The sequence below is a fragment of the Sturnira hondurensis genome, unplaced genomic scaffold (assembly GCF_014824575.4).
Source record: "Sturnira hondurensis isolate 20B ecotype Veracruz unplaced genomic scaffold, ASM1482457v3 Scaffold0006413, whole genome shotgun sequence".
Lineage (NCBI taxonomy): Eukaryota > Metazoa > Chordata > Mammalia > Chiroptera > Phyllostomidae > Sturnira > Sturnira hondurensis.
This window is the reverse complement of record NW_028079044.1, coordinates 70,999-85,279: the sequence shown is the minus strand read 5'-3', so window position 1 is coordinate 85,279 and position 14,281 is coordinate 70,999. Positions and strand designations below refer to the sequence as shown.

At 33.5% G+C, this 14,281-nt stretch overlaps 1 protein-coding gene across 3 annotated transcripts in view; it reads left to right on the top strand.

Moving 5' to 3' along the window:
* The window catches only part of FBXO11 (F-box protein 11), a 95,094-nt gene extending 80,925 nt beyond the window's left edge, over positions 1-14,169 (top strand). For all 3 annotated transcript variants that reach the window (XM_037047842.1, XM_037047841.1, XM_037047840.1), the window contains 12 exons: positions 3,765-3,982; positions 5,644-5,729; positions 6,586-6,680; positions 7,723-7,845; positions 7,940-8,025; positions 8,679-8,755; positions 8,846-8,989; positions 11,144-11,254; positions 11,882-11,989; positions 12,307-12,415; positions 12,788-12,886; positions 13,003-14,169. In XM_037047842.1, coding sequence (XP_036903737.1) covers positions 3,765-3,982; positions 5,644-5,729; positions 6,586-6,680; positions 7,723-7,845; positions 7,940-8,025; positions 8,679-8,755; positions 8,846-8,989; positions 11,144-11,254; positions 11,882-11,989; positions 12,307-12,415; positions 12,788-12,886; positions 13,003-13,132 — 1,386 coding nt within the window. In that variant the 3' untranslated portion in view covers positions 13,133-14,169. The remainder of the gene's footprint in view (positions 1-3,764; positions 3,983-5,643; positions 5,730-6,585; positions 6,681-7,722; positions 7,846-7,939; positions 8,026-8,678; positions 8,756-8,845; positions 8,990-11,143; positions 11,255-11,881; positions 11,990-12,306; positions 12,416-12,787; positions 12,887-13,002) is intronic.
* Positions 14,170-14,281: the final 112 nt, after the last annotated feature.

Below are 14,281 nucleotides of genomic sequence, written 5' to 3'. Positions count from 1 at the left end.
ATTATTTTTAAGTAAATCCTGACATCATTATGTCATCTGTAAATATTTTAGCATGTATCTTTAAAAGATAAGGATTCTTTCTTTTTTTATCTTTCACGTAACCACAATGCCAATCTCACTACTAAAAATAATTTTTCTATCCATGTTCACAGTTCTCTAATTACTTTTGCTTAATATTAAATCCATTACAGAGTGTTATTTTAGTTTAATAAAATTAAAATGATAGAACAATACCAAATTGGCATAAAATTTTTTGAGACATTCTAAATTTATTCATTTAACTCTTGACACATTGACAGATGACAGATTTTCTATGCTGAAATCTGGCTGTCCTCTCTCCTCTCACTTTGGATAGTCTTCCTTAGACAGGAAACAAGTTTTATATGACAGAAATTGCACATAATGTAGTGGGTTTTCTTCTTCAAATTTACTTCATGTGACTATTTCTATGAAAATAATACTCTGTTTCCTTCTTTCTTCTTTCCTTCTTTCCTTCTGTTTCCTGTTCTATTCATGCCACTAGATCCCATCACTTTAGTAGATCCTTAGATAGGTTTATTAGAACCTTCAGTTACTTAGGAGAAACTACCTTGCTGAAGGTGTTTAAGGTAACATTTGCGCTCTTAGCACCTTGCTCTTCCTTACCCAGATTTCACGGTATTTAGCAAGTGTTCTTATAGATTACATTTGGGGGTTATGGAAGTTTATTTCAGTGAAGATAGCATATATTTTCTTCTTCCTTTTTATTCTTTGTTGGGGTGTGGAGAGTTTTAAGAGAAACACTTGAATGCCTTTTATTGTCATTTAATAAAGAATACTTTATTTCAAAAAATTTAAATAAGTGCTTAGTCTCATCTTTTATTTTTTATATCAGTGTTTTGAACTTGATAGAATGATAATTTTAAGTAATGTGTATGGCAAAAATTTAGCATTGCTTGTGCCAAGAAGTAAATAAGCTTTTATTTTAAATATAAAGAAGCCATTAGCAATCTGGTATCTTCTAGTAGGGCCATAAATCACATTATAATACAGGGTAAAATGTCTATGTTTTTGGAGTTTTGCATAGATGTTGGAGCTTCTATAGTTTTCATTTAAAAGGCGAAGTAAAATTCCGTCTAAATGTTACCTACAGTTCTGTATTACACCATTTTGTACTAAAGGCATCCCAACAAAACAGATACATGTCATTAAAATGTAGTTTAAAGCACATTTATATTAACTGAGCCCTTTAACCCAGAATAATACTAAAGACATCTATCCTTGTAAAATTATAAAACTATACATTTATCAGTTGTTCTTTATAAATGTAATAAAATCACAGTTTTAGTATTGTAGGGGCTTCTGTTTTTAAGACATGAAAGAAAAAATTTTCTTTGCTGCATTCTTTTCTTGAAAGTTACTCCAAAACAAAAGATAGAGTTTACAAAGTCCATGGTTGACAGAAATAGAGGATATTTTTAAGCATAATCTGAATTAAATATAATAAACGACCTTGTGCCTCTGACCAGGGCAACCAGTCCAGATTAGAGCAGATGATAAAACCTACTTATGTTGAGGAGTTTAGGCTAGATTATCATGAGAGATTTATGCAAAGAAAAAAACAAGATGATTACTAACTTCAGGGAAAATTAAAAGTTGTTCAGCTCTGAATAGCACACTAATCTAAACCCAAATGGTGATGTTAGTACATAGGAAAAATAAAGTGTATGAATGTGTATGATGGGGGATAGAAATGTAGGAGAGTTCAAGTCTCATCTTTCATAATAGGAAGTCAGTAGATAATACCTAAATCTAAAAACTCAAGATACAGCAATATAAGTCTTTAGTTTAAAATATGGAGGCAAATCAACAAATCCGCTAAAAGAATTAGAAGTGTGGGCCTCTGGGTAAGGGAAAATAAAGAGTGGTCAGCTGTTTGCCTGAATAAACTTGTTGATCTAGTTGACTCTTATTGTACAAAATGAAAACCTAAAGAAAATAGAGAAAGAGCATTCTCACATTTGATAATGTTTAGTCAATATATAGCAAAGTATACCTGCAGTACTACTGTATGTTTAACTAGGATAGCCAGGACATGATAGTGGCCTGTTAATTGGAATTTTCATGAAAGCCCCCAAAATAGCTCACATTTCTCTGCCACATTGTGAACCAATTAACAAAGCCATGAAGTAGCATGAGGAGGCTGACATACTATCTTTTTTACTTTTGAAGGTTAAGTTGGAATGTACAACTTAAAATGAGAACTAAACTGGGTTTGTTCAGCTGAACCCCAAATTAAGTAGGCTTACCCGCTTCGTCACAGGCGCAGCAGTGTTTGAGTAGCAGCAGCAGGTTTACTCCCTGAGGGTAGCTCACTTCTATGAGGAAAAGGTGAAGCTGAGTAGAGCATACCCAGTTTATTCTTTCCCAGGTTTACCAATCAGGTATGTCATTTAACTTTAGGCAGAGAGAGACTAAGAGACTTAGTTGAGCTCCCTTCTCAGTGATAAATGCAGCAGAAAAAAGTTTTTTTCAATAGAACATTAAAGTTCTTTTAGTTTATCCTCTTTTTAAATTTGTTTTTGTTTCTTTGGTGCTCTGTTTTGCCATAATAGTTTGTATAAATTGACCCAGTGTCTATTTATTTGGTATAAATCAAAGAAGAAAAAACTTTTATAAAGGAATCATTTTTATTTAACTCCCAATTTTTTAAAGGAAATGAATAAGATTATAATCCAAATGTAAAGTGGTAAATGATAGATAATTTGCACCTTATCTCTGGAAAATGAAACCTGAAAACTACTTCTGAATGTTATGTTCAGAGGTCCATGTTCTTAGAGTTAAACATGCAGTATACTAGAGTATTCAGAATTATATCCTGTTTCAAACTGCTTGAGTTGTCAAATCCTGCTTGAGTGCTTGCTATGTATAAAGTCTTGCATAGTTGGATACTTCTTTCTTTTCAGGAGATTATGATCAGGTATAAATAGATAAGACAAATATATAAATAGTATAGGTCAGTACATGGAAGTTTAACAACAGGGATGGATGGATGTCACAGTTTGGGTACTGAGTGCCACAGAATCTTTTTTCTCTGAATATTTAATCTCAATTGAGCCTTAAAATTTAAAGTATCAGTATTAGAGTACTTTTATTCTCATTATAAAATGAGCAAAACATGTCCACTATAGAAAATTTAAGAAATTCAGAGAAGTATAAAGGATACAGAAATCATACTTAATGTACACTACCTTGAGTATAGACCGTCTTTTCATTTAACATGATAGTATTTATACCATGAGCATAGTCTTCAAAAACATTTTATTTAGCCAGTTAACTGTTATTAGGCTAAGATGAAAAAAATTTTTTGTCTTTCTGTAGTCTCTAATTATATTCCTAGGTCATCTTTTTAGAAGTTAGTTTTGTGGGACATTTTTGAGGCTATAAGGATTTATTTTCTTTAATATTTATGAATATTTTATTGAAGAATATATAGACTTTTTGGCTAATGGTATTTATTTGCAGTTATTGAGTAAACATTTATGTATTTTTCTTTTCCTGGCATTGAATATATTCAGACTAATTAAAGTGTTTGTAGTTCTCTTGTACTAAAGTTAAAACATTTCCGTCCATGTTTATCATTTGAAATTTAGTGTATGTCTGTCTGTGTTTTATTCTTACTCTTGAACATCTCTGATTAATTTCAAGGTGTGCATTAAAAAGTTTTTTAGTGTTAATTTTTGGAAAGTAGTCTTAGCTACAGGTTTGATTTCTGTATTTTTCAGGGTTACTTTGAAAGTTGCAACATACACAGAAACAGGATAGCAGGCTTTGAAGTAAAAGCCTATGCTAATCCCACAGTGGTTCGATGTGAAATTCATCATGGGCAGACGGGAGGAATATATGTCCATGAAAAAGGAAGAGGACAATTCATAGAGAATAAAATCTATGCAAACAACTTTGCAGGTGTATGGATTACCTCAAATAGTGACCCAACAATAAGGTATTCATGTATATTATGAGTAGAAAGTACTTTTTTTATTTTGTTTTATATTATTTAAAAAATCAAGCCCTGGCCGGATGGTGGCTCAGTTGGTTGGAGTGTCATCTAATGCACCAAAGGGTTTCAGGTTTGATCCCTGGTCAGGGCATATACCTAGGTTGCAGGTTCAATCCCAGGTCGGGGCATGTACAAGCAGTAACCTATTGATGTTTCTTTCACATCAGTGTTTCTTCTTCTCCTTCCCCTTCCCTACTCTTTTTTCTCCCTCTAAAATAAGTGGGCATATCCTCAAGTGAGAGCTCAAATAAAAAAGTCAGAATACTTAGCTTTAACTCTTACTGGCTTTCCTAGATACCTAACTGCTATAAAATAACGTTTTCTAATAAAAAGTCTGTGCATCTGAATGAGCATAGCTATTGCATTTATTTTGTGTGTGTGTTTGTTCATTTTTTATTAATGATATAAGCCATGGTCAGTATTACTTTATGGACAGTTCTAAATGCTATAGTTTTAACTTTATTTTTTTAATTTTTTTATTGTTTATTCTGTTACAGTTCTCAGATTTTAACTTTAAATTTATCAAAATTCATTGTAGATGAGTAAAAAGGCTGGAACCAGAATGACCTCTCTCTCTCTCTCTTTGTTCCCTGAGAGTCAGCCAATAGAATGACTCAGCAAACTATTTCAAAGATTCTTGAACAGACAGAACTAAAATAACAGAAAAGTCAAAACTTCAAGCTGTGACTTTTTCTTGAATAGTTTCTGCCACTTGCCCAGACCCCTGACCAGTGTGACTCAGTTAGTTGGGCCTTGACCCACAAAGTAAAAGATGAAGGTGGCTGTTTAACTCAGTCACTAGTTAGATTCCTAGGGGTGAGTGCCTGGGTTGTAGGTTCAATCCCCAGTCAGGGTGCATGCAAGAGGCAACCAATCAGTATTTTTCACATTGATGTTTCTCTTCATCTCTTTCTTCTTCCCTTCACCTCTCTCTAAAAATAAATACCTGAAATCTTTTTTTTTTTTAAGTTTCTGCCTCTCCCTCTGACCACAATGAGGGAACAAACAGATCCAGTCTTAAAGGCATTGCTTAAGAATGTTGAACAGAGCTATTGTAATTTAAATGAAGACCATAAAGTATTTTTAATTGTCAAATTTTATTTTCTGCTTGTTTTATTAGTGTATGGGTTTTCTTTCTTGTTCACATATTCAGCAAATATGTCTAGATCAGCTTTTAAAAAGTTTTTTTGAATGTGTGAACTGTTTTGAAAGGAGTTTTGTTTTTGTTTGTTTGTGTGGGTTTTTAAAATTTTTTTCTATTGATTGGTTTTTAGAGTGAGAGGGGAAGGGAAAGAGAGGGAGAGAAACATCGGTGTGTGGTTGCCTCTCTCATGCCCCCAAATGGGGACCTGGCCCACAAGCCAGGCATGTGCCATGACTGGCAATCAAACCAGTGGCCTTTTGTTCACAGGCTGGCACTCAATCCACTGAGCCACACCAGCCAGGGCCTGAGTCTCTCGTTTGATGGATTAGGAAACTGAGGACCATAGAAGTTAAATAATTTCCCAAGATCATATCACCATGTGTGGTTTTACAATTAATTGGATAAAACAAGTAAACTTTGCTGAGTAGATGCTTATTTTTATTATTTCACTTAATTATAGGGGGAATTCTATATTTAATGGAAATCAAGGGGGAGTTTACATCTTTGGTGATGGACGAGGCCTTATTGAAGGAAATGACATTTATGGTAAGCATGTGGTTTTTTCCGTAAATTTTACACTTTGTCCTGTCTTCCTCACATTAGCAAAATGGTCCAGTTTGAAACTAAGTAGAACTGATCCAATTTTTTAAAAATTCTCATTAAAAATGATTCTATAATACTCACTTAACAAACATTTACTAAATACCTACTATGTACCTGGTACTATACCAGATACCAGGGATGAAAATATAAATAAGGTAGATAAATAATCTCAAGGAATATCTGCAGTTTCTTTAAATTCACTCCATCGTTTAACAATTACTCCCATGGTAGTTTGGTACTAACTAGAAAGGGAAAATACTTAATCCTCCTTAAAACTTTTGAGGTATTAATTCAGCAACCTATTGGATTTCTATGTGCTAGACACTGATACATTCCTAGACTCTCTTTTGCTAACGCCTGACAATACTTACATAAAACTTATGCAGTGCCAGGCACTGTTCTGAGCACCTTACCTAAATTAAGTCATACAATATTCACATCAGTCCTGTGAAGTAGATACTATTAAATATCCCCACTTAGTGATCAGGAAACAAAGGTACAGAGAGGTTAAATAACTTACTCAAAGTCACCCAGGAAGTAGGTAGAATTTCCTGGGACTTAAAACTGTGCAGCCTGGCCAAGAATCCCTACCCTTAACCACTATACCTATACTGCCTACAGTCCTTTGCATCTTTTTACACATAGTTCCCCAGAAGCATCTTTCTAAATATTACATATTTCACAGAATTGTGCTTTTATTAAAAATGTAGTAAGAATTTTTACTATTACATAATGTGAAACTTTCACTATGTTTCACTGGGTTCCATATATTGACAATATAACTTTTACTTTTAAATAGGAAATGCATTAGCAGGAATTCAGATTAGGACAAACAGTTGTCCAATTGTTCGACATAACAAAATTCATGATGGCCAACATGGTGGGATTTATGTGGTAAGTTAATAAATACATTTCTGGAATCTCATATCAAAACCCAGGGGAGAATGAGGGAGGGAGCAGAATTATGTCTAGCTTGAGGTAGGCCAGTTTTTTTAGGCTATGAATTTGTGACTGTCTTTAATATTTAGACAATGAGTAAGACTCTTGTTCTCCCTACCAGGATGTGTAAATGACGTTTAATTTTATTGTGTGTGTAGAGTTCTGTAAAATTTAATCAACTGACTAAATCTAGGTATAAGAAGTGAATCTTTTTATTAAAGTTTTAATTAGAATTGGCACTAAACTATAACAACAACTGTTCGTCAGTCTGAGTCATATTTGTTGCACTGGAATTTTGCCAGTGTGACTACAATATGAATCTCTGAAATTTTCCAGAGAAAAAAAGCCAATTTTCACATGAATTTATGTTGAAACAAAATTCAATATATTACAAAATTTTAAGGCCTCTGTTTCTGTCACCATGGTATCTGAAACTATTACAACTGATTCATATAAGAAAATAATAGGATTCTAATTTCTGAAAGCTCTAGGTAATGACAGGTATAACTTATGACTCCAATTTTTATTTAGAGTTCTAGAAATATTCTTGTCTTTAATCTTCTGCTAAAAATAAAAATTTTAGCAATCTGAGACCATATCATTTTGAAGTGATTTTACCAATGATAAGTTTGAAATAAATATTAACTTACTAAATGAGAGAGCTGTAGTTTGCTGTATACCTTAGAAATTAATTTTGTTTAAAAAAAGTGCATGATACTACTCTTACTATAGTAGATTTAAAAGTACAAAACCACATAAAGAATGGTATAAAAACTTTGGGGACCTAAATTTTACTTAGAGGCTATGTAAAAATGTTATCATTGCCTCCTTGTCCCACATAAAGAACAAAAAATTTTTTTAAAATTTGTTAAAACTGTCTTTAGAGAGGGGAATGTACTAAAAACTTTACATGTATATGTATACATATATATATTATACATAATTATATATTTACATATTATATATATGTGTTATAATCAATGTAATTTTTATTTAGCATGAGAAAGGACAAGGTGTAATAGAAGAGAATGAAGTTTATAGTAATACTCTGGCTGGGGTCTGGGTAACAACTGGCAGCACTCCAGTACTGAGAAGAAACAGGATACACAGTGGCAAGCAGGTAAGATTTTCTTGGACTCTTGTATGGGAATAATTGTTTTGTAAACACTTGGAAAAAAAGTCATTTGGGAAAAAAACCTTTTTTTTAATTTTAGGTTGGTGTTTATTTTTATGACAATGGACATGGAGTGCTAGAAGACAATGATATCTATAATCACATGTATTCAGGGGTTCAGATAAGGTAAATGTTTTCACCTTTGGCTTTTTTTGGGAGGGAGTAGGGAATATGTGGGGTATATGGGAGAAATTCTCGTTATTCAATGTTCAATCTTTTTTTGTATATATATTCACACTCTATCATACTCTTGGTTTAAATTGTCAGCCTATATAACTTTTTTGGACTAGCTGAAGATAGCATTCAGTGTACTCAACGATACTGGATTAAAAGTATTTGTGAGATATGCATGGCATATTGTAGGCACCCATAAACAGGAGCTCATGTTTTGTTCTATTTCTGTAAAATTAATCGTTTTTCACACACACCCTTTCCTGTATTATAGCAGTTTTTGGAACTCTAGTATTCCTAATTGTATAATTCAGCCCTTCATTTTACATGAAACAAGTATATAACAGTAATTTAATCTTACCTCTTCCATTTAGTTTACATGTTAAGAAACTCTGTAGTAATAACATAAAATATAACTGTTCTGTGGGAAATAAATTAAGCTATATTAAACCAGTTTATTGATTTGGTTTAATATAAAGCATTTTAAAGGACTCCATTATATTCTTGTTAATGATGATGAATGTGGACTTTTCCACTGTTACCTAATCTAACATGGGATGTGGAAGTGGAAGCAATTAAAATAGCATTGTTTACTGTTCTATCCATAGGACTGGAAGCAACCCCAAAATTAGGCGCAACAAAATTTGGGGAGGACAGAATGGTGGAATCCTAGTTTATAATTCTGGTATGTGTAATCTTTCATCTTTTTCTCAGTGCTAATTGTCTTTAGTAACATACTTTCTAAATAACATAACCTAAATTTTTGCATTTATAGGTCTAGGCTGTATAGAAGACAATGAAATATTTGATAATGCAATGGCTGGAGTCTGGATTAAGACAGATAGTAACCCTACACTAAGAAGAAATAAAATCCATGATGGAAGAGATGGTGGCATCTGTATATTTAATGGGGGTCGAGGTATTGTTAATTTTGCATTAGTCAAAACCCCAATTTTCCATTTTTCTTCTTCCATATCTTTAACAATCAATGACATTGCCAGTTAACATGTTATAAATGAGTAAATCTCTATTTTTTTCATATCAAGTCTTTGAGATGGTTTAGAAGACAAGTGCCTAAAGTTAGACAAATGTTGCTGAATTTTTCTTTTTCTTCTGTAGCCACCTTGATTGTGCCTGTTAGGCTTTTTTAAGGTAGCAGAGTTTGTTTAGCCTCTCTGGACTTTTTATAGAGTGATATAATAAACTTCAAAGTCAAGTTATAGAACTAGGTGTGAGAAACTGATCTGTAAATATATTTAAATGTCTGTAATAGATAAATTGCTTTGAACCTGTTGAGAACTATGTTTGTTGGAGAATGGAATTGATGAAGGTAAGGTGTGCTGGTTTTGGTATCCATAAAGGTCAACACACTTCATAATGAGGCAAAAGTTGCACAGTCCCTGCCCTTTGCAAATTCATGTTCATAGAGACTGGGAAAGAATGACTAGTGCAGATTTATCACCGTTCCTGAAATGTCAGTGACCCAACATTGTGCACTTATATGGAAGGATAGCTAGTTATTACTCTAACATACCAAGATTTATCAACAAAACTTAACTACTGCAACCAAGCAATCATGATTCTATTAATGACAGACTCTCCAGTAGTTTATATAATAATCTAGTAATTCAATGAACATATCTCTGGTAGGAATCTTTACAAGATACATAATGAAGAAACACAATACAAAATGGCAGTTTTATTTGTAAAGTATTGAGAAACAATTCCTGGAGTAAAATTAAAAAATGAGTATTCATTCACTGGAGAATGGGAGTGGGGAACATGTGGGAAGCAGGCCATTCTAAGTATAGAAAGCATAATTCTTTCACTCTTTCATTTGTTATTATTAATTGAACACCTCTGTATCAACCACCGTGATATAGGTGCTAAAGATATAATGGTGAATAAAACTGTACTGCATCCAAAACTTTAGTCAATGGAATGGCACATTGTAAGCAAGTCTAAGTGAAACAAAGTGGTTTAGTAAGTAAGGCGAGAGGTACTGGAAGCTCAGGCTGGAGAAGGAGCAGGGCCCAAATCATAAAAGGCTGCGTGCAGTATATGGAGTTTGGACTAGACCTTAACCAAAAATATGTGAGTAGGTTACTGGTCAGTACTGTGAAATACCAGATGGGTCAAATGCCTACAAAAATGAAAACATGTTTCACATCTTCACAGAGCAGAGAAACAACTGTAATTCACTATACGTAAGTTTTATAGTATTAATATTAGCTAATACTTATTTACTATGTACTTGTACATATGATGACTTAATTCTCACAGTAACTGTACGTGGTAGGTGGTGATATGCCAGTGACAAGGTAAGTTACTTGCCCACTCAGTGCTAGTAAGATTCAGTATTGGAAGGCCTGAAGTCTGATTTTCTTGGCTGACTTTTAGTAGTTGTTAAACTGCCAGAAGAAAGAATAATACATTTGATGGAAGGAAACTAAAAATTTCCCAGAGGAAATGACGTGAGGAAAGCACAGAACATTCCAGGAAGAGGAAATAATATAAACCAAACACATTAAGGATAAAAATATTCAGAGCATAGGTAAATGGAGTTGAGACAAAGTAGCAGCTTGGGGAATATTTTGAAAGGCTTTAAATTGCAAGTCAACTTAAAGTGTTATTATGAAAGTTTCCTTAGCAGAGAAAAGGGACATGGTAAGAGTTAAGACTGGAGTAAAGGAAATTGATCAAGGAATCATCATAGTAATAATGCCCACACATAATCAGGACTTCAACTAAAACTTGAGGGTACGGTACAAAGGTTCTAAAAATGTTTCAAAGGAATTAATTCAGCAGTGTTCAGTGAGAATCAGCTACATACCAGGCACAGGGGATACAATGGTGGGTAAACTAGATATGGTTCCTGTAACCATGAAACTTCAGTTTATTGGCTAGAATGGTCACCTGCATTTTTGACTAACCCCCTAAATACCTGAATTGCTAATGAACTCAGCTGAAAAATACTTTGAATTTCACAATGCAATAAGAAACTTAAAACCTTCACTACTACCCAAAATTGTTATATGTATTAGCCTTAATCTAAGGAAATATTTTATTATAGGTCTCCTTGAAGAAAATGATATTTTCAGGAATGCTCAAGCAGGTGTTCTCATCAGCACTAATAGTCATCCAGTCTTAAGGAAAAACAGAATATTTGATGGATTTGCTGCAGGTTTGTATTTTCTTTTGTTACTCGTAGGTTGTTTTGTCTATACATTAAAGTGCTTGGGTTTTAGTATATTGTTTTGCTTAATAACTAAGGTGTGCTGAATGTGCTGCAAAAGTAGCTGAAGGCCTATTAACAGTTTGTTATGAGAGTACCTAAAGCAAGTTCTGGATTCTTCTACTCTTATGAAACATTAATTGGGATAGAATAAATGCAGGCTTTGTACTACTACCATTGGGAATACAGATAAGTTCCTCTGGCCTCACACATTTTTAAAAATCTTTGTAAGTGAAATCCAAGTATCATGCATATATATTTATTTCACCTTTTTGCTAATGAAGACAATTACTTTCAATATTCCAAATAATCATCTAGCTCCTTTTCAATACATAAACCAGCTCTTACCTAAACATGTTTCTAGGCACTATCTTCTTATTAATTTGCAAAGAAATAGTAAACTATGGAACTGTCTTGTATCTTGCCAATATAGTAGATTAACTGAAAAGTGAATGTTACTATTCAGTCATTCAAGTAAACATTTGTACTTTATTCCCTAGTTAGTATGTTTACTGTATTTAAGGTTTCATTTAAGAAACTATGTGAAGTGATACGTCTGTTTAAATTTTACTTCAGGTATTGAAATTACAAATCATGCAACTGCAACACTAGAAGGCAATCAGATTTTTAACAACCGGTTTGGAGGCTTATTTTTAGCATCTGGTGTTAATGTGACAATGAAAGGTATGTTGGCATCTACATTTTGCCTGTAAATACTCGAAATACTCTATGAAAAGATAATAATCAAAAGCCACTGCTCTTTAGGTAACTTGATTTCTTCTCTCACTCTACAAAGCTAAACAAGAACTCAAAAATTATTTTAAAGTTTTGTTTTGACTTCAGTTCTAGTTGGAGTACACCTCACACAAAAGGAAAACTCATTTCTATTCTTACCTTACCTACTCCATTGGTTAGCCTGACTCTTCTTGTTAGAGTAACCCTATTATCTATTGTTTTTTATCTTGTGTCTTTCTCCTCTAGAATTTCTTTTTTTATTGCAGATAACAAAATAATGAACAATCAAGATGCCATAGAAAAGGCTGTTAGTAGAGGTCAATGTTTATATAAAATATCAAGCTATACCAGCTATCCCATGCATGATTTCTACAGGTATATTTCTAAAATTATTTGGGAGTCTGGGAAAAGGGGGAGATTTTTTCCCCTATATTACTAAGAGCTAGTGTTTTTAGATACCCCACCCCCACCACCCTGCATGTATAAGCCAGGGCAGAGTAAATTGGGTGTTTGCCAGTGGAAAGACATAATTTGCCCACATGGAGTTCTGTAATCAGTGTACTGGAGGATCCTGTTTCAAACCATAAATATGGGGGAAAGTACAAGACACTGATGTGTTCCCATACATCCCAGTTACTAAGTTTTGGCTCTCCTCTCCCCATAATTGTTTTAGTAGCGCTTGATAGTGAAATGGTTATTTTGAATAACATGTTCAAGAAAAAAATAATGAAAACTTTTGCTTTTTAGATGTCACACTTGTAACACCACAGATCGAAATGCCATATGTGTGAACTGCATTAAGAAGTGCCATCAGGGACATGATGTAGAATTTATTAGACATGATAGGTATGTAGCACACTTGCCTGCTCAATCACCCAATTACTCCCCTCCCTTCCACTTGTCTGCTCTATTGCCCAATTATTCCTTGCCTTCCTAATTTTGGGGTTTTCATTTTGCTTTAGGTTTTTCTGTGACTGTGGTGCTGGAACACTGTCTAATCCTTGTACATTAGCTGGTGAGCCTACACATGATACAGATACACTATATGACTCTGCTCCACCTATAGAATCTAATACATTGCAGCACAACTGAATTCCTTACTTAAAGAAAAAGTTCTGCCATTCTAACATAACTTAAAACATTTTTGGAAGAAGATTTAAAATATTTGCCCATGCTACAGGAAGAGACTGTATTAAAAATGGATACACGAGGTCAGTTGACACTATGAAGCTGAAGCTACCAAAAAGAAAGTGGCAATATATTGACTCAGGATCTCAAAGCTGGGTGTTTTAGCATTACTGTGTAAAGACTTGAAGGGACAGAAGTGAAGAAAAAATAAGCTGCAATTTTGTACAGATACCAACTTCTGAAAAAAAGCTGGTGTTTTTACAGCTAGCATTGAATGCAGTCTAATTTGCAGTAGAACTCTCTTCAATAGACAACAAGCAGCTTTGTTGCTGCCTTTATGGACATGGGTACCAATTGCTTTTTGTAATATGGTAAAAATGTGAGCTAGCACTTCTGCATTTCTTTTGATTTTTTTTAACATGTATTCAGATTGAGAAATATGATTTTAATGCTTTAATCTCATGTAGTTTGTTTTTTTTTTAAATTTCAAGCAGAGAATCTTACTGTACTTGAACGTGCCCTGTTTTGTTAGCACACCTAGACTCGCTGTAATGTACTCATGTCCCAGGATGTACGTTCTTTCTATGAAAGAGAAAACACTAACCTTAAATTATATCCAGCAATGTTTCTGGTATCCTTTAAGAAAAGTTAAGACTATTATTTCCTTCCCTTCCCTGTGCAGCATTCAGAATCACCCCTAGAAAAGTGAGTGTTTTAATGAGACTTCCTAGGAAGGGATGCACTGTAAAACAAAAGTATTCTTGTAACTCAGTTTTGTGAAAGGTAAAAACTACTATGTTTTAAAGTACACTTTAGAAAGTCTCTTCAAAACAGTCCTGTATTTGAACTCTGTTCATAAGTTTTTTTTTGAACAGTTTAGACAAACTGCTGGAAATTAAAACAATTTCCTGCATTAAGCTGAGACAAGTATATATACAGCCCTATACAGTTTCATAGCTTCCCTCCCCAATTTATGTGTATTGGTGACAGTGGGTATAAAACAGCCTGAAAGTGTATGCATGTACCATAACATCTAGACTTAATATATTGTGAAGTATTCAATAACCATTATGTAGAAGGTAGATAAGAATTAAAAGGGTTTAATTTCCTAGA